The sequence below is a fragment of the Monomorium pharaonis genome, chromosome 9 (assembly GCF_013373865.1).
Source record: "Monomorium pharaonis isolate MP-MQ-018 chromosome 9, ASM1337386v2, whole genome shotgun sequence".
Lineage (NCBI taxonomy): Eukaryota > Metazoa > Arthropoda > Insecta > Hymenoptera > Formicidae > Monomorium > Monomorium pharaonis.
This window is the reverse complement of record NC_050475.1, coordinates 3,870,379-3,890,996: the sequence shown is the minus strand read 5'-3', so window position 1 is coordinate 3,890,996 and position 20,618 is coordinate 3,870,379. Positions and strand designations below refer to the sequence as shown.

At 34.8% G+C, this 20,618-nt stretch overlaps 1 protein-coding gene across 2 annotated transcripts in view; it reads right to left on the bottom strand.

The window, feature by feature from the left end:
- Nucleotides 1–20,618, bottom strand: part of LOC105836320 (neuronal acetylcholine receptor subunit alpha-7) — a 197,484-nt gene that overhangs the window by 139,923 nt on the left and 36,943 nt on the right. Inside the window, exon 2 of one of the 2 annotated variants that reach the window (XM_028193254.2) lies at nt 3,896–4,038. The exons of the other annotated variant lie outside the window; for it this stretch is intronic. Within the exon in view, the coding sequence (XP_028049055.1) occupies nt 3,896–4,038 (143 nt within the window). The remainder of the gene's footprint in view (nt 1–3,895; nt 4,039–20,618) is intronic. 2 annotated transcript variants of the gene reach the window in all.

The window sequence follows — 20,618 nt, the reverse complement described above, 5'->3', positions numbered from 1 at the left end:
GCTAAATATCATCAATTGAAAAAAATACAAGTCAATATTAAAATAAAAAATTTATTTTTATTTCATAATATGACTAAGAATTGACATTGTTAAAAATAAAACTTGTTTATATAATGTCGTAAAAATTTTTTTTGAAAACATACAGTTTTTCTCTCGCGGAATTTATTAAAACTTGTTTATTTGATCTCGACTGTGTTTGTACAATATGTAAAATGTGAGGAACCTTTATAAACGTGTCATAAAAAAAGAACTTTTGAATTTATGCTTTTCCGCTTCTCAGATACAAATAACGTAAATACAAACTATCATAGATATCAACAAAAGAAATATGATCCCGATAAGAAATCGACTTTATTGATACAGCTGAAAATAATTTAGATAAAAAATTCCTCAGTAGCCGCAGAGTTTTATACGTGCGCTTTTTACTACGCGTATTTATTTATTGACAATAATGTTTTTATATCCAGTAACGTACATATGAGACGTGTCTGAATCTTTGTGAAAAGAAAATAGATTATCGCGTTTCTTCCTACTTGTCGGACTAGAAAAAGATAGATGGTAGTAAGACATATCGCGTCACACCCTACAATTAAATTTCCACCCATTAATTCAATGTGCGATGACATTAAAAGATTCTTATTGATTGCTTGAAAATAATAGTAGAGTATGTTTGTTACGTACAAACTATTTTTTTTATAATAAGAGCTACGTTTTCTTTAGAAACACGTCAATGTACAAGTATATGTATATTGAATAACGAAGCGCACTAAATTATAAAGAGATATTTTGGAAAGTTTTTTTTACGAGTCTAGTTTTGTATTTATAATTAGAAAAATCTTATTTTTTAGGCTTATTTTAGAATTTTAATTTAAAACGCTTGATAAAATATTCAACGATGAATATTAAAAAGCTCTTTCTGCCATATTTTTGATGGCTACTAAAATGGCTCTAGGTTTTACAAAACAGCCGTTAGATCGCACAAATATCTTAGTACGCAGGGTGATTTTGTTGGGTATTCCGCGAGTAAGTTACTATCTCGCACATGCACTTTTCATACGGCCAGGGCTTTATAGATATCCGCAGCGATTGCAATGGCACACACTGAAATGCCCGAATGCGCAGAAGCGATAGCCAGTGACACGTGTGCATGAGTGCACGGGATGCAGATGGCAGCAACATGCAGCGATGTGCAATCTAGATGCAGCCCCGCGGGGATGACTGATCCACACAGTCATTTGGGCTTAGCAATCCCACAAGCTCGGGTTCGATATACTACGGACACTCATGTACACTCACGCATCATGTACGCTTATACACGTGTTTCTTTTTTGTCGTAATGCAATAAACATTTCAAGAAAAATAGAAGCGAGATACGCAACCTAGTTTGAGAATAATACGAACAGGATACTCGTGCATGTTTGATATAATAAGATTGAACCTAACATGCTTGCTATTCATATTTCTTTGAAAACATTTAGAAGCAGCACGTGCATAGATATGTACTTCAATTTGTATTTCGCGATGTGAATACTTTCTGAATCATAAGACATTGCATATTTTAACAATCACCGCGTCGTGCTCTCGAAGCATATAAACGTGCGGTGACTTTAAATGTCTCTTAATTATGATTTTTTTTCACATATCGGTGACAAAAGACACACAACAATACTGACAAACAAGTACTAAGATTATAAGTCGCAATATCATAAGGATACTGAATATATTAATATTATTTCGAAAAATATTTTGCTCGAGTAACATGTCTGCTTGGTAAATAATCTTTTGAATATTTAGCGGGTAGACTACCGCAACACGCTATGCCAATACCGGAACATTATTATTACATCCAGCATGATCACAATACCGCGTTCGCATCCCACTCGATATCCTTCTGGGTAGTTTATCGCGCATCCCCTGGCGCTCAGCGTCGAAAATTGCGGCGTGCAACGCCGAAGATAAACGGCGGCGCAAAGCGCGTGGCGTGCATGCACACGTTATTTATATTCGAGGCTACGCGCGCACCAACGAAACAGGCGATATTGCCTTTCTCGTCTGAAAGGGAGTGAAGCCGTGGGGGTACGGTCGAAGCTAGCCGCGGTTCGCAATCGACAATACGAATTTCGGAAATTAAAAGCTTCCTGTTTCGCATACGAGACGCGGGACTCGGTCATTGCCTCTTTGCGGAAGTTGTGCTTTAACTCCGCCGTTTGTCCCCTCGCCGCCGAATCAGCGTGAACCGCGGAAATGGAGAGACGAACGGAGCAATAAATTACATTCTCGAGTTTCTAAAGGTAGCTGAATTAAGTAACCAGAATTATACATTTTTTTATAAAGATATTATTAATTGGCTTTTAATTCATTCTAATATAATTATTAGTGTAAACGAATTTTATCTAAAAAAAAGTAATATTTCTTATGCATACACATGTATATTGTGTACTAAATATATACTTAATAATATATTTAAATTTGTTTTTCATTAAAAATATTGAATTTAAAAAATTAAACAATACTTAATAAATTTCTAAATCATTCTTTCTTAATATGTTTTTACAAATTTTTGTATCTAAAAAGAGTAATTTAGTTTCTTGTTACTTTATTATAATATGTGTTCAATTTACATGTAAATTTTGAGTTTTGATGAATAAATGTATGTCTTGAGATACATGAAGTTAAAAGAATCTATCTTTTCTCTTTTAATTAATTATAGGAACACAGATTCGAGCTTAATAAAACTACACGATAAAAATATCTTTTATCAAAGTGCTCGTAATTAAATACACACAGTCGAGACAAACGATTCTCTAAAGACTATCCCGATGCTATTACTTTAATTTATAGCGTGTCTATGGAATTAGGTGAATGCTGGGCGTCGATCTGTGACGTTGATTGGTGCACGCGATTCATCTGCGGCCAACTTGGAACCGCAACTTCGAAATTCGCGAATACTTTTATTCGTGATGTGCAAGCTATATATTACACTGATACGCGTCTAGCGTATCACGGTGGCTCTTTGTTTTAACGCCATTTTGTCGGAAATATATATGATTAAAAAGTAGAAACACGTATTCGTCGATGTACACGTAAATTTATAACACAAACTGTACATAATCAATCGTATTTTTTTAATTTTAATCGACAATAAAATTTAAGACTTTAATCTAAAATAAGGTAAACTGTTAAAGAAGTATTCTAAAAACCTTCCAATTATTAATTAAAATTTTTTTCTAAAATTGTTATCTAAAATATTAACTAAATATATATAATATACACATTGTTTTAATGTGTATATTAAAAACATATACATATATTATATTTAAGAACATCTATCTCTTGTTTCTCTCGCCTATTCAAGATTTCTGTGATACATGTTATATCATCTGATATAACTGTCATTTTCAACAAAATAAGCATATCGATGCATGCTGAATTTCTATATTATTAATATTAATATTAATAATCTATATGATTATCATAGTGATATAGAATACACTTATGCCGAAAAGCACACATGATAAACACAAACTCTGATTATTGAAACCTTCTTGAGTTGATATCGGTAACAGAAGTTTTCACTAATCAGAAATTAAATACTAAACGACTATTAAACAGAAACGAGGGAACAAAATAGAAATTGATTATCTTTTTAAGAAGAAAAAATCCGCACGTTACATAAAGATATAGAAGATGTATATAAGATGTGTAAAGAATATTTAAAAGATTAGCGCATTTTCAGACATAGAGATACAAAAAGAATATGAAACAGAAATAAAAGAAAGATCTGCGAAAGGGGGGGAACACGCGACAAGCCTCCGAAAGTCGAATGTCGAAGGCCCGAGGGAAAATCAGTCCGACGCCGGGTAGAAAAGCTGTAGAAAATAGTTTGGGCACTTACGACGTCGATTATTTGCATGAGCGTGAGGCCGAAGCTCAGCACGAGGGGTTCGGACTCGTTGCCCACCGGCCGCTCCAGCACGTTGTACGAGTCCAGCAGGTCGTTCAGCAACTTCTTCTCGTAGAGACCGCCACTTACCAGCCCTGTGCCCAATCACAATCAGCAGTCAGTGAGAAGTTGCGCGCAATCAGTTGCGACGATCTCCCTCGTTCTCGCCGTCGATGTCGCATCGCCTCGCTTCGGGGAAAATACAAGAAATGGGAGTGGGATAACGCAGGAATGATTACCTCTCTTTCTTTTTCTCTCTTTCTCTCTCTCTCTCTGTCTTTTTTTTTTGTTTTTTTTGTTTTATCGGTGTCCGAGTAACGTTTATCTTTCCAGGACTGCGCGAGTCCAGATCTACCCCATCTACCTACCTATGCTTCTGTAGCCACTTTCCAATCCAGAGTTTTCGACTACTTTTCGCGAATACACAACTCCGCGAACACACTCTTTTTCTCTGTCTCTACCTCTCAGTTCTCGTTTCTCTTTCTCCTTTCTTCCCTTTCCTTATTTCTTTGTTGTTGCCTGTCTCTTTCCCTACCTAAGTCTCGCTTTTCCTCCGTTCTTGTCTGCTTTCTACCATTACGACTTGCAGTTTATCTTTCTTGAATAAATCACCCCTTTAGTGTTTTTTTTCTCTTTAGACTGCGCTACCTCTTTTTTATAACATCGTGTTTTCTCAGCCCTATCTCTTCTCCTTCGCTCTTTCTAGTTCTTTTAACTTTGCCACTTTCTCTCTTCTTACCCCCCCCCCCCCATTATACAACGAAGTGTTTTCTTCGGTCGAAGTACGAATTTGTGGTTCATAAAATTTAGTAACTTTTAAGTAATTTGTTGGTATTACTTAAAAGTTTTTACATCTTAACGTGTTTATAACCCGAAGAAACTTGATATATATTTAACTTCGCAATTAACTCTGCGAAAATGACTTAAAAATTTTATACGTAATTATAATTTTCTTATATAATACTTATGCACTTGGAAATTCAATAAAACGTATTCATTATTTCTTTCTACTTCAGGAGCACGTGTCGAAACAGCATAAAAACATAGTGTTTAGCTGTCTATAGTATTAAGAACAATTACTATTACTAGATCGTATTAAAAATTCACTCTTTAATGATTAATAGATAATAAATCGACCTCAATGGATTAATGCACAGATTAGTGAAGTATTTGGGCTTGTAAATAGCTAGTCCATGTATCAAGGACCTGATACTTGGACTAAAGTTTCATATTGCGGTAGGAGTTATCGACACCTATCGACATCTCGAGAAGTAAGATACCAGTAAAGTTGAACCAGCTTAAAGCTGAACAAGTGTAAAGGTAACTTTCCATCAATCAAAATCCAAACGAAGGAACAATGCCGTAATATCTGTGCACGCATTGAAGTTGAATAATATTATGCCACTCTTTGCTACATGAATCTGATTAATTTGTGCATTTTTATACTTATTAAAGCATATTATGCTTGAACATATGTTACAGGTAATCCCCTCAATTTTACTTCATATAATACTTTTTTAGCAAGCTTAATTTTTGAAATTTTTGATAAAAGTTCTACGATTATAATTATCTCTCTAACTCTTTCTCTCTCTCTCTCTCTCTCTCTCTCTCTCTCTCTCTCTCTCTCTCTTTCTCTTTCTCTTTGAATTGAATCTTGAAATAAAAACTAAAATAATATTCAAAATTTAAACGTGAAAATTATATGCAAATTCTTCATCTGAATTTGTTTATTGCATAAAAAGTACGAATAGTCCTCAGCATCGAAGTAAAAAGTATCTTTTTTAACTTGGTAATGTATCTTATAGACGAAAGGAAGTGATATCTCGCCTTACAATTAAGAACAATAGAATTAATGCAAAGCCCTGTTCTCATGACTAGAACCTCATTGACAACTGTAAGATCTTGTTGTACTTTGTACTTGTGTCGTTAGCATTCACGCTTTCTCGCGCATCTTTCCGACAACAGAATTTGCATTCCATATATGCATTTACGTTGTAGTCCGCCCACGAAAGTCAGAACAAAGGCACAAGGATGCGAATTTAACTACCGCGAAGTGAATCCGTAAACAGGGACAAGAAAAAAGTACGTGTAATTAAAGCACGAATGTTCACGCTGCATAAATCCCTTTCAACAATAATGGTAACATTATGATAATCACATTTTGGAAGACTTATATTAATGCAATTTATGAAATATTTTTGAAGCACATAGGGGAAAATTATCTTTGCATTATTTTGGTATAAACATACTGTCCATGAAAATGAATTTAATAATTAAATCAAACAATGAGTTGTTGTACAGACAAAATTTAATTGTATTATTTGTTATATAGAGACAGTATGAATTATGTTGCAGAATTATGTTGTACAATACATCATGATGTTATAATGAAATACAAAGTCAGTATGGCATATTGTATTGCTCTACTGTATTTCTGCTAGTTAATAATGCTGAGAGAAACAACCTTTCTATTAAGACTATATTTTCATGAAAGGTCCATCTTGCTCCAATGAATATTATGCAACATTTCTAGAAAAATGTTTACAACTAGAAAACCAAAGTTTGATATTGTGACTTCAGCAAGCAATATTCTTGTTTAACTTGATCTTTATCTCAATTTTACAAATGCAGAGTATTAGATACGACTGCGTTCCCTTACGACTAGCGGCACTTGTCGTATTCTTCTGCAGAATTATGAAAAATGCACGTGCTAGTTTCTTCCTGGCGTTTTCGAGAAATTCTCGTTATCCGCGCGGCATCGTTCCATTTCTGTCGTGCATGTAACGAAAATACCTTGGCGTAAGCCAAATTGTAAAATTGTTAGACATACGGCATCCTTGGGAAATACGACGGATAATTGAATTCATGAATGCTAAAGAAAGAAGGAGCGGGACAAACGCGAGTTCAAGATTTCACGAAGATATCGTGTAAAGTTCGTTTCTAAGTTTATGAAAAATGAAGTTCCGCAGAATATAAAATGCAAAGTACAAGAGTTGAAATGCAGTTGATTATTACATAAATAAGTCAATGAGGGATAAATGAAGCAAAACAGAATTGAGTTTAATAATAAATTTTTCCGTTAATTACACTGTAAATTTTGTTTTAATTATTTGAACAGTAATAACAAGGTAATGAAATAATTTATATCCAGATATCAAAATTCCTATTGTTTTTATGCATTCTAAATGCAATTTTTTTATTTTTTGATAAAATAGACATTTGATTTTACTGCAAAATAATATTACTCAATTAATCAATAAACTATTAACTTTTATTTAAAAGTGCGAGAGATAAAATTTCTGTTTTTTTTTCTAAATTTTGAATAGAAAAGATTCTGATGCTTCAATCACCTTGACTAAATTGTTCCAACATTTCTCATCCAAGTTTAAGCTGCAGCTTAATGATAACATTTTATCATCTGGGATAGCCAAGACCTTTAAGTTTCATAGACGGCCATTCACACGGAATTCCGCGGTTACGGTCGCGCGATGCATTTTATTCCGCGTTTTTCGGAAGATCAAGCGGTTTTATGACTCCAAGCGCGCATGGAACGAAGAAAGGAACCGCTGACGCACCTAGACATCACATGATTTTTGGCTGGAAAATGAATTTTAACCAGAAATGATCGTTGAAAAGATCGATCTATGAATATCTATAATATCGTTTTGATGGTGTAGACTATTGTAGTTCTTAGACAACCGTAAAAAGGCTTCGTGACGAAAATAATACTGTATTTTTGATATTGTTTATTTTACAAATTATACACAAATAAATTTTGTCATGAGAAAAGAATAAAATTATATATATATATATACAAAAATTCGCGAATTAAAATAACAAAAAAGTTCTTGAAAAATTAAGTAAAATAATTATTTGTAAATTTTCATTACGAACAGAAGTTTTTGAGATATAAAGATTTAAAGTTTGTTAATTACAAACTACATTTAGACAGTTGCATGTCCATGAGTTACAATATTAAAATTAATAATCACATGACAAATAATCTAATGTAACCTCTAATTGATTAACTTTAAGTCATTGTCCAAAACTACTGCTTGAAATAAAAATTTATAAATTATATACATCTTAAGAAAGATAAAAACATAAGGAGACCAAGTACTTTTTGCTAATAAATTTTTAAGTCCACACGAATTTACAAAGAAGATATTAATAAGGCTCCTGCGTAAGGAAACGGCTCCTTATGGCTGGCTTCCACACAACTTTTATAAGGATTTGAATTGTGGTAAGTGTGGGACTCAGTATTTCTCTCGAGGCATAAATAAAGATCACGTCGGAAGCCCGTGGCAAGATTACCGCGTGAAAAATTTTAAAAATGGTTTTGGAACATTTCTTCATCAGGACAGTAACATTTATGAAAATTTCACATTTGTTCAAAAGTACTCCATTACGCGATACATTACCATATAATCGAATGACAGAAATATCAAGAGATTAAACACGTGAATTCAACGAGTCTGAAAATACATTCTTTTCTATTCTATAGAACGGCAGTAACGAGTTTTCGAAATGTCAGACTCCGACTTACCATCGCGCACAATTGTTTTACATTACTGTGAATTTTGTATTGCTTGAGCGGAAATCAAGCCGAATCAGAAATCAAGCACACGTGAATTTAATGCTTCGTCAAACAAATTGTCTTTTATTCATCGTTTTACATAACTGAAACAATCGTTTGATGAATTTTCGTAATATGGTTCTCTCGATAAAAAGAGACATCGTCATGGTAACGCGTACGTGAGATAAATCTAAGGTTATAAAACATCTATACCCGTATCTTATTCATGCCGGATTTTGCCATAAATCTATAGTCCCATAAAATCTACGATAAGACGACAAGCAATAAAATATCATGGAGTTGCTAAGAAACTTTTTTCCTCGTTAGACCTCCCGTCACGTTTCACGATTGATATATGGCTCTAACAGAAAGTGCAATGCAACTGTAACTTCCTTGTTACCAATACTATTTAGCACAAATCTCACAGAAATAGCTAATTTTACGTAACTAATTTTTTAAACCGGAATTGTGATATCTTTAAACTTTTCTATAAAATATCACATTGCGAAGAATTTCAAGTACCATGAAAATTTAAGTAAGCAGTAAAATAGCAATAAAATGACGACCTCAATTTTCCAGTAAGGCTTCATGCGCTGACGATCTTACGGTAAACATCCGTGAAAACGACCGCCACTGTAAGTTTACATCTCTCATCTTGGACAACGTGACACATCGACTTACTTACAAGTTGCACATCACGAGAGCAATGTCTTTTTACCTATTCTTTTCCTTGTTTTATTTACCTCTTCGAATAGAGAAATTGTTCAAAGAAGTAAATAGAACAGTGCGTGTTTATAGTTATCATTATAATATATTATTTTTTGTTTTTACGGAAAACAAGAGTTTATATACGCAGCCTCCTTTGTACCTTTTTTCTTCATATATAGATATATTCTCTAAGCGTCTTTTATCTCTCATATCCAACATAATATATTCGCTGTTTCTGATGACTACCAAAGTATAACAAAGAATAATTTAGTTTTAACATTTTATTGGAAATCTGTTTTGTTTTAAATATGCATTGTATTATACCTTTACTATCTTTCATCGAGTTGCCGTGCTGCATTGGATATGTTAATAATAACAATATTGATTTAGCCAGGGATTTATCCACTCAGAAAAGGAATGAAAAATTATATCTCAGCAATCTCATAATTTTAATATCAAGTAAACTTTGTTTTTTATAATATTATATATTGAGATATATACAATATTTAGTCTTTGAAATTTAAAAAATTATAAAAAGGTATGAATTTTAATTAAAGAAAAATTGGGTTGGAGGATTAATTTCTGGTACATTTTATGTACATGTGCATATATGAAATTTACGCGAATTGTACGGTATTTCCGAGACTTCTCGAACGGCATTGTGGATGTCCGCAAATGCCATGGAGTACACGGAATAATTGGAATATCACAATGGGCGTTGTGCATTGCGATCGCGGTAGATAAGGGTCAATGCGAATCGATCTTATTACAACGACTGTCGGTGATTTCATAACGGGCACTCCGTGTTCCGTCGGGTTTACCCTGACATTTGGGCCTGACTTTGCGGTTGGTTTGCACGCAAATTCGCCAATGGGACGTAGTCGTCGTATCGTTGGCGCTCAGTTGCGTCGGACAACGTAGATTACGGTTGTCATACTAAACGTCACAACCGATTATGTCGCGAGACAAATGTTGCGTTCGCGTGAACAATTGTCTGGTCGCTGTAAATATAGTCAATGCAGGACAATGTGACAAACACCCTCCTCCATTTAATTGCGATTGCGAGCGATCCAAGAATCTCCAGTTTCGAATTCGACGGTATGACTCCCCTGTATGCTACGAATCAAACATTGACAATCCCGATATTTAACTTTTGCGATTAAAACATCGGAAATTTCCGTTGTAAGTCTTAAGAGTTATCTATTGTGATCTCAAAGAGATAATATAGCGATTGATTTTATCGAACTCGCAAATGACCGATATAGACAGTTGTCTCGCGTTAAGTTTACAATGTTTACGTTGATAACGTCAAGTGAATGGAGCAATCCATTATTGAACTGCACTTAGAAAACTAAAAGTTCGCTGACGTATATTGATACATCCGTTATTGGACCTTTTTACTTGTTCTGACGTAGAGAACTTATTCCTAAAGTTTGTCCGATATTGCAATAACATCTTATGTAGCCTGTGACATACATCAATGCGTCAATTTTCATCGGCGACATCGACAAGCACTGTCGCCTGAATCATAGCATTTACATATAAGTTGGATAAACTGTGGTTGAAAATTTTGCATTGCAACGGCATCATCCTCGTCATTTTGAAAAGGTACTGATAAATAATTTATCGTACCTCTAATTGGAGTATATTTTGGATTTTGTTAATGTTACTGGTTAGAAGAAAGGAAGGATTTACTACGCACAATAAGCTTAGCGGAGCTGAAGCTTGCAGTTTTCTTGTTGTCGCTGCTGCCGAGCGCTATTTAATACCGGCGAGATTCGATCGCGACAATAAAATAGCTCGGGAGAGCTGCGTCAGCCAGGCGGTCGATTAATCGCACTGTCCAATCGCAACCGGCACGCTTAATTGTCGCGATTGCGGTCGATTCGTTTAATAAATCACAATGGCCGATTCGAAACTCGTGCGATTGCGTTAGCGTCTCATTACTCTCGCAAACGTCTGTAATGAGCCCATGGTAATTGAATTTCGAAGGGTGCGCGTTTTCGTCCTCGAGACATATACATTTCGACGGACTCTCCCATTCATAGGTCAACACGTGTCATTATCGAGCGAGTCTATGATATGTCGCACCGGAAGCGCAGTATAATGAAGGCTTGTTACGTAACTCAACATAGTTCTCCATCGACATGATTACTAATTAACTTGATTATTATTTTTAATCGCCACGCCTACACGTGACAGACTTATCTACTAGTTTGACGCCTGTATTGTTGACATCCATCGTGCATCAGCGATTCTCGGCTGATTTCACGGAAATTAAATTTGTTTAATTGAGAGCATTTCAATTACATTCCTCTGCTTTTTATATTCTTAACCGATAAATGCTTCTTCTTGCTCTCTTGTTTTAAGTAGATTAAGATTGATACTCATACACTTTATGAAAAAGTTTTTATACATTTTTGCTTTTTCTTTGAAGAGTAATTAATATAGTAGTCTAGACTAATTAATATAATCTTCAAACAGTTCAAGCCTCCTCCTAAAATCCTAAATCGATATTGCTGTGTTCTACGAAATAATTATTAGATCTTTAGACCAGACAAACCTTCAATTTAAAAGAAATCTCCCGTAATACAATTGCAAAGCTTCCATTTGTACTATCGATTTCTGTTCCTAGTACGCTTACACTGATTGCGAAATCACATTCGCGTTTAATCGATTAAAAATTGTTCTCACTTCATGTGCTGTTGACTAGCCTGCAGTGAATTTTCTGCTAGAATTCACATTCTTGAACACGAATTGTTCCGAATCACATATACGCAATAAAAAGAAGCTCGGCTTTGTTCTGACGGAATTAACAGTATATAAAGATTATATTAGTAATTTTTATCGTCCTCTACTTAGCAGGCTTATTTCCATGATTAATTTCTGAAAGATTTTAGTTTACAAGGTGAAGATATTTGTAGGAGATAGCAAATACGATATTTGAATCTGATCTTTCTCAGAATAGTTGAATTCCTCTTTGGGTTATCTTCTTAGTAAGCATAGGCGCCTCTGAATACTTCTCCAGCCAAGTTCGTGGTTCGTATACGGAATTCTTGCGAGCAAACTTGAGCCTTTACCACACGGCGATCGCGTGCAACGATCGAGTTTGCCTCTCGACGATGAGATCGCGTCTCAAGGAGAACGTGAATGTTCTCCAAAGTAGATTTCTAGCTATCGGCCTCAGGTGACTAGAGTCAGGTGACTAGTACAATATGTGAATAAGCAAGTGGAGAGATACTTCCTTTAGAACGGGAATTTGGCACGAGTCTGCTGAGATTCCTAAGCTTATGTTTACGTTTCGGGAAATTTGAGGCTGATTCGAACGGCTGAAGTATTGCACTTAATTGCAAATCAAAGGAGGTGCAATTATCTATTGTATAATTATTTATCTTCAATTCGTTCTGCTTCGCGTTTTATTCGTGAAGATGTGTGACCATTTTATCGGTGCCATCATCGCGAGATTTGTAATGCACCGGCTCGTTCTGATTTCGAATTTTTGATGGAGCAATTAATGGCTAATTTGATTTCAATCGTGTACAAAGAGGGCTCTACAGTTAAACAAATCCGAAGCAATAAACACGTTGTTTTAATTACGAGCTTCATCGTCGTCCCATCAACTGTGCCAATTATAATTACAACTTGACACGAACTCGCACGCTCTTTTGGCATTAATTAAATACGCTTTATTTATATAATTGATGCAAACCAAATTTTCGCGACAACCAGTGGACCTTCCGAACTTTTGCGCCACGTTATCTCGCAAACCGAGTTCGATTAATTCGAAATTAGTGCGACGGAGCAGGATATTCATTGGTCGTTGCAGTGGATATTTTATAATGCAATATTATGTATTACAAGAATTGAAAGGCGGCTTGAACTGTTTAGATGAACTGTAGTTTTTAAATTAATAACTTCTATTCGTAGAAACAAAAGTGATGATTTAATTTGAATTGACCTATAAGTGATAAACTATATTACATTTTAAGCGACTCAGCTCCACGATATTGATCGACGAGGAATTAGAGCAAAATTTGGAATTCGCTGACAACAATGTACACGCAATGCACATAAACTATTTTATTTTATTGTCCAACATTTTATTGTTTAACTTCTCGGAGCGGGTAATAAATAATTATTTCTTACATCTAATTACTTTCCGTGGATAACTTTATTCTCTCTTACTTTTGCGATAAACTTACTCGTGATGAATCAGACAAGATGAAGTCGGCAAAGACGAGGTAACTTAAAGCGACATTTATTAGATTGCAAATTTTATTATATGCAAATTTTCCTTTCTGGTCTCCTCTTATCGCTACTACGTACACGAGTTCGAGAATTCGTTGTAATTTCGCTCGTTGCACAGCGCAGCAAAAGACAGCATTGTAGCGTTGTAATCCATAAAACTACTGCTCCGTGCAATCGCGACGGGAAGCATTACCGTATTTTCCACTCGCATCGTATAAATACGAAACACGCGTACCGCATTTCTTACGTTATTGCACCATCGTCGTTTTAAATGCTTGGAAAAGTTTGTTCTTGTAGAACGCCGTATATTCCAGCCTCAGAAATCCAAATTCCATAAACGCAATGCGTTGTTTTAGCAATAACGTTTAATTAATAAACGTCTAATCCTTTTTAAATTGGTTTCTTAATTATTTTTCTGAGCGCTCTTTCCACAACTCTCCGTGAAAAGGATCTCTCTCGGTTTCAATGTGCACCAAATTAATTCCGTTCTCGTTAGTGTGATGTTTGCATGGGTGGTTTGTGACCAGAAACCGATCGGCTTCATTGCCGTTTAATTACTTCCGGGGCGGATAGTTTCGATTGTCGAGGGCGCGACGATTCTCGAAACTATGGCTAATGAAACATATAAACGATAGTTTTATTATTCTTAAGAAAGTCACATGTTTTGCACATTTATCATAACAATTAAAATTAATTAAAATTATAAATAAAATAAAGATACAAAAACGATAAAAGATGGGAAGAGGAATAAATTTAATAAGATAGAAAAAGAATATATGTAGCAACTTTTTGTTACGTTGTGAATTGTGCAAACATATTGGAAAAGGATTTTAAATTGCTTTACTTTGTGAAAAACTGATATATTTTTCCTTTTGTTCTGTTTTTTTTGATACCATAAATATAATGATTAATCAACCAAAAGTATTAAAAAATAATTAGACATTACTGCATTAACTTGTTTCTTTTTTTAAACTCTATCCTCTCGCTTTGCATAGTCGCGCGTTCTAACATCCTTTAATGAATCTGTCGCGCCATCCGGCGCGGAAGATGCACTCGTACGGTTAATAATTTAATAAACCGAGCTTCGTCCAGCGAGATCATAAACGCAATTTACGTCTTCAGTGACGCGTGACGATCTGAAGAGCGGCTCCGGAGACCTCCGTGAAAATCCTAAGGGATTTAGACGTTAAATACACCGACGGCGCGCCACCGCCGCCGCTTGCGGAAGGGATTCCGCCGTTAAATAAACCGGTCGGAACGGCTGCGTGCTGCTTAATCATCGCTACGGGTATTGTATCGTGTGCCACACCTGACGAAATTACCGACTGCAATTATGAACACCGGCCGAACTTGATCAGTTTCCAGGCTAATGTTCACAGGTAATTGATTTTTAACGAGTTGAACGATTTCGTCGAGGGGATCCTCGGGCTTTTGGGAGTTCTCACAAAGCGCAAATATTCTCATAACTGCAAACTCATCTCGAGCGTGAATCCTAATAGAGTGGCGATAAGTAAAGTATTTAGAAAAACGAGAAACTCCAATTCTCTTTTTTTTAATTCACGATAATGTTGAACAAAGTTTGCGCATATTATAATACATTATTTATATAATTTAATGTTAAAATTATATTTTAAAACTATGGACATATTAATTTTGTTAAATACTTTTAATTAGAATTAACGTGCAATAAAATCCGGAGAGTAAGATAGAACTTTTTTCAATATTCAATATATTGCAGCCCTTTAGTTTTACGCTTCTGTATCTCTTATGAGATTTTATTATCTTCAGTTTGCGAAAGTTCTCGCGCGCGACACGACATTGAATTATAATTAATCATACTTTATAATAGAAGTATATTTTACAGATATTCATTAAATCAGGCTGTCACGGAGCAAGTATAATTATCTATTTTCATATCGTCGCGGGTAGATGGAATTTCGCGAGCGTGTCGCGGAAAGCCATTACGTTTTTCGCCCGGCGTATAATCGGAAAAATGTTCATCCACTGTGCTGGATAATATTCCCGTTCTATCTATTCGAACGAACAAGACAATTCTCTCAGGACATTTGAAAGGGATCGAATTGAATTGACGCCGGGATCGTGTATCGCGATTCGATTTTATTACAATACATGTATGTACGTTTTATCGTACGCGATAGCAATAATAATACCCATTGTACTTGCATGGCTTTCGACCAGACCTTTCGAATTTTCCTAAATTCTTATCACAAAGCCTTAAATTTTTCGTTTTTCGCAAACAATTTCTAACGTCTAACGAAATATACAAGATGTCCCGAATGTTACGAATCAAAATACTGCAAAAAATTGTCGAAAAATTAAGTAAAATTATTGTTTATAAATTTTTATTTTAAGCAGTTTCTTAGATACAAAGAGTTGAAACTAGTCGATCAGAGATTACACTTATCATGTGGTCGCTAATATTACCGCACGTGTCGACTTACAGACATGCGAATGCATAAACGTAATTAGCTTTAAATACTTACATTTTAAAACTACAATTTTTTTTTAAATAATTACAAAGTATTTTACTTGATTTTTTTCAGAGCTTTTTTCTTACTTAGATTGATTTTTTGAGACACCTTGTATACTGCATGCAGCGTAACTCATGCGTGTACGATACTATCATTTGCCACACGTATTTCAGTAATTTAAAGTTCTGTGATATTGCCACGATTTCATTTCACTCAATACTCGGAGAGCAAAGTTCTAAAGTTCGATTTTTATCCACGTTTGTCACGCATTGAGAACTACGACGGTTTCAATTAGCGCGAACTCTCGTTCAATCGGCGCCTCGAGTACGCAATGGAATACGGCCAAGTATTTTATCGACTAGGTGACCCTAAAATTTCACTTCGCAATGACTTCCGGGTATATCACGCGCGTATCTTTGGCGCAATAAATCATCAGCCGCTTTTCAGCGTTGCGCAGTCGGGCGAGCTTTAACCGGTGGGCACGGATATTACTTCAGAATTCCACCATCGGTGGTAAGTTTGTCCTTTCAACGGCACTGTAGTATCGATCATAGTTAGCGGTGGGTTCACGAGCCTCCATTCGCGACGAGTATAATTCAAAAATGTCCCCGGGCGTTTAAGATGGCAGCAGCCATTTACCATTACCTAGTCATGAACATGCGGCACATTCAATTAGCAATGCAGTTAATATTCTACCTATAGTAGCAAGTAATCCGACAAGTGATCCATAAAACGATCGATTTGAGATTCACGTAAAAAAATGTCTGTAGAAATAACGAACTATTTTTTCGATCATTCTACGATGTAAAAGACGAGCATCAGATTTTATCATTTGTATTTAGTTGATCTTATTATTATTTTACATACTCGACTCTCATAAAAAGAGGACAATATTCGGGTTCCTTCATTCTATTTGCATTTTCATCGCACGAATTGTGCGGAAAACTGTTGCCCAGGTCGACAATATTCGAGAGAAAACGCTGCAATGAACTGTTTACTGAAAAAATTAGCGCCACGTGCCACGCTCAAGCTGTACGTGGCCCAAAAAATTTCACGCTCCAATTACGATCGTGGCGGATCCGTGACTACGCGCGCACTCGGCGCTCTTCAATATGGTTGCATATCGACGTTATGGCTAATAGTTACAAGTGACGAATTTTTGGAAATTTTGACATCAAACGAAATTTCATCGAACCCTGGGAGGGTTCTCGTCTAAAAAAAATACACCGAAATTCAGTAGCTGGACGGTACGTGCGTAAAGCACGTTGTGAAATTATTTTACGCCGAAATCAAATTTTCTTGTCACATGATATTTTCGTAAACAGCGTGAAAAGATTTTGCCAAAGAAATTAGATTACATTTGCATACATGTAACACCGTATACGAAAAAACTAAAAAAGGATAATTAATTCAATTACGTTGAAAAGGAGGAAGTAATTAACACAAATTTTTTTCATAATATAATTATATTTTTTATGAATATTTTTTATTGTAGTTTAATGTAACTATTTAATGTAGTTTTTAAATAAACTTAATTTTCTATATTTTTAAAATATTATTTATTTATTACTAAATTTATATATTACAAATTTATTTATAACTATATTATTTTATTTCATGAGATTTAATGTTTAAAGTGAGATTCAGTGAGCTTTCAACGTGCATTATATTTGCTTTTTAGTATATTGTAAGACAATTCAGACGTTGTCAGCAAAAATCAGCACAGCTGACCAAAAACTTGCCGCTCGAAAGGAAGATACGGACATAGAACGAGGACGCGCAATTTAATTCTGGAAGCAAGATTGAATCTTGCAACGTATGTGCCACAAGATGGACCGCCTTGCGTTACATGCAGTTACATATTGTACGATACCGTAAACACGGTGGCGGCGATACCGTCCTACGTAGCACGAGCAATAGCACGTAGTACCATAAATAGTTGCTCCAGATATTTTTTGCAAATAAGTTGTGGAGAGTTGCGCAGTACTTTTGCAACAGGAAAATCGCGGCTATAAAAATGCGGGGAAAGCCGCTGTTTTATTCATTGCAGACGAGTATTAAGAACTTTCAAGAAAGTATCAGATTTTCGAAAAAATATTTAACTCATGGGAACTTGGAAAAAAAACTTTTATCTCCATCCGCTCGCCCATTGCATTCATTCTTATTTTGCAAACTTTTAATACTTCCGCACAATTAATATAGATGCATTCTTATAATTTATTCTTAAAAAGGCATCATAGTTTATCTTTTCTTTTTTAAGATATATATAAGTTAGCTGTACAATTTATTATATATATATATATATATATATATATATATATATATGTATGTATAATTATCTGTATAATCTTTGCATACAAATTATCTGTTTAATTTATAAATTAAAAGATTGACGAAAAAAATGAAAATTTCTTATTTGATATTTATTAGTGCATTGTAGTATAGTATAGGAAAATAGGATTTAGGAAACGACATTCTTATATTGATTCACGTTCCTTCATATAATAGTTGTTCTACTCCGATAAATTCGCTCAATCGAGTTGGACATTCGTACTCGTACATTCGTACGAGTGAAACAGTCATCCGGCAAAACGGCAATGCGATTTATCGTTGTCACGTATACTTCGAAGCAAGTTGCGAGGCGATATCTAACGCGACGAACGTGCAAAAATGATTGACGATCTCCATGCAAACGTCAGGAAAATATTATCTGTTCGACGAGGTGTTCAAGATTATATCACGTGCCGTTTTCGCTAATAAAACACACTCGTACTATGAAGAACTTACGCTCGACATAATATGTATTACACGGTAACACACACTTCGAGGAAAAAGAAAATCGCGGAGAAAGCTGCTGCGCATTACAAGTAAAAATAAACCCATCGAAGGTTGATAAATTTTTTTTTTCACATCTCGCTTGCACGTCCTAACGTTACAGAACGCTGTTAATTATGTCACACGGTGACACCACGTGTAAGGACGACTATACAATGCAGCGTATTCTATAAGGTAATACTAGTACTTAATTTTAAATAGTTTGTATTTTGAAACGCCACGTAACAAATATGAGAAAAAAATTTCATTTCAGGATAGCAAATAATCATTAACTGGAATCGTTTTACCACGTATGCATATATCGACAGGCAGAAAAATCTAATCCGTCTGATATCAAACGTCGATACGCGTGACTGATCGGCCGATTTTCATTTCCCTTTTTGCTTCGGGTGCACCTCGTGCTTGCTGACTATCACACCCTTTCTTATTAGCGCGATCATCCGAGACGTAACAGCTGCCGTGTAGATGCGATTTCCTACGTGAACGTTCGCTAGGACATAAACTTGTACTATAATTATCGCCATAATCCGAGGTATTGATTACGCGGCGTACAGAATCAATAACCATCACTACATTGTGGCTGATGTTCGTTGATGGGAAACCATAAACAGTTTACAGCGCATAATAAGTGAAGGACTTTTACGCTTTAGCCGGTAAGAGAATTTCAAATACCGTGCTATCACAATAAAATTACTAGGACTTACATTGCAGGCGATATTTCAAATTATGAAGCTTCCTAATCAATTGCCTTAATAGGTTCTGTTAATTTATTTAAAAAAAAAAATATTTCGCAATATCTGTAATGGTCTGATAATATTAAACAAATATTTGTTTTAAAATATCATTTTTGTTTCGTTCTGAATGCAATCCATCATTTCTGACTGGCTTATTGTCAGAATAAATAACGCAATAATGAAATGTCAGTGCGAATAAACTTGAATTCTTTCTAAATTATATTGCAATATTCTTTAATAACACTTTTCTTATTTTTTGTGAGTTATTGATAATATATTCAGATAGCATTATTGTCTATAACATTTGAATGTTACTTGTAATTCCATTATTTTTTATCAAATCAAATTATTTTAATTTTGAAATATTGAAGATACTTTTTTAGTAAATTGTTCCTTACATGTCTAATTAAGTATATAAACTAATCAAAATTGTATAACACAAGTCCTGTTGAATTACCATATCGTGCAAAAAAATATATATTCATAATATGCACTAAAAAAAATTTAGTTGAATTTACTGGAATGTGACTAACGGTTCGGATTCTAGTTGAACTTACCCGATTTTCAATTAATTTAACAAAAATTCTTGTTGAATGAATTAATTGTTGAATTAACAAATTATACATACGACTTAATGATATAAATCCTTAAATTTAGTGACGAATCCCATGAGAAACAATGTCAGTTTTCGCTTTTATTTATAACTTAATATGTATATGTAACCTAACAAAATTTTGATAAAAAGAAGACCAATTTAAATCTCGTAGAAAAATCCATACAGTTAAAAAATGCTCTGTACATATTCTTTCAATTAGCATAAGAAAGTTATTTTCTCTTAAAAATACACTGTATACGCAGCGATATTATGTTAATTTCACAAGTGTGCAAAAGTAGACGCACGTTAAAGTTACATCCCGCGTAAAGCGGTATATTCCAACAGAATAGCGAAAGTATTCCTCCGAGAAGCAGCGATATATGCTTATGCGCAAGCATCATCTACCGACCTGCATTCTCCACGTTCCTCAATGCTTGCGCGTTGCCTTTGCTACGTTTATATTTCAAAAGAGCTACGTTCATTGCAC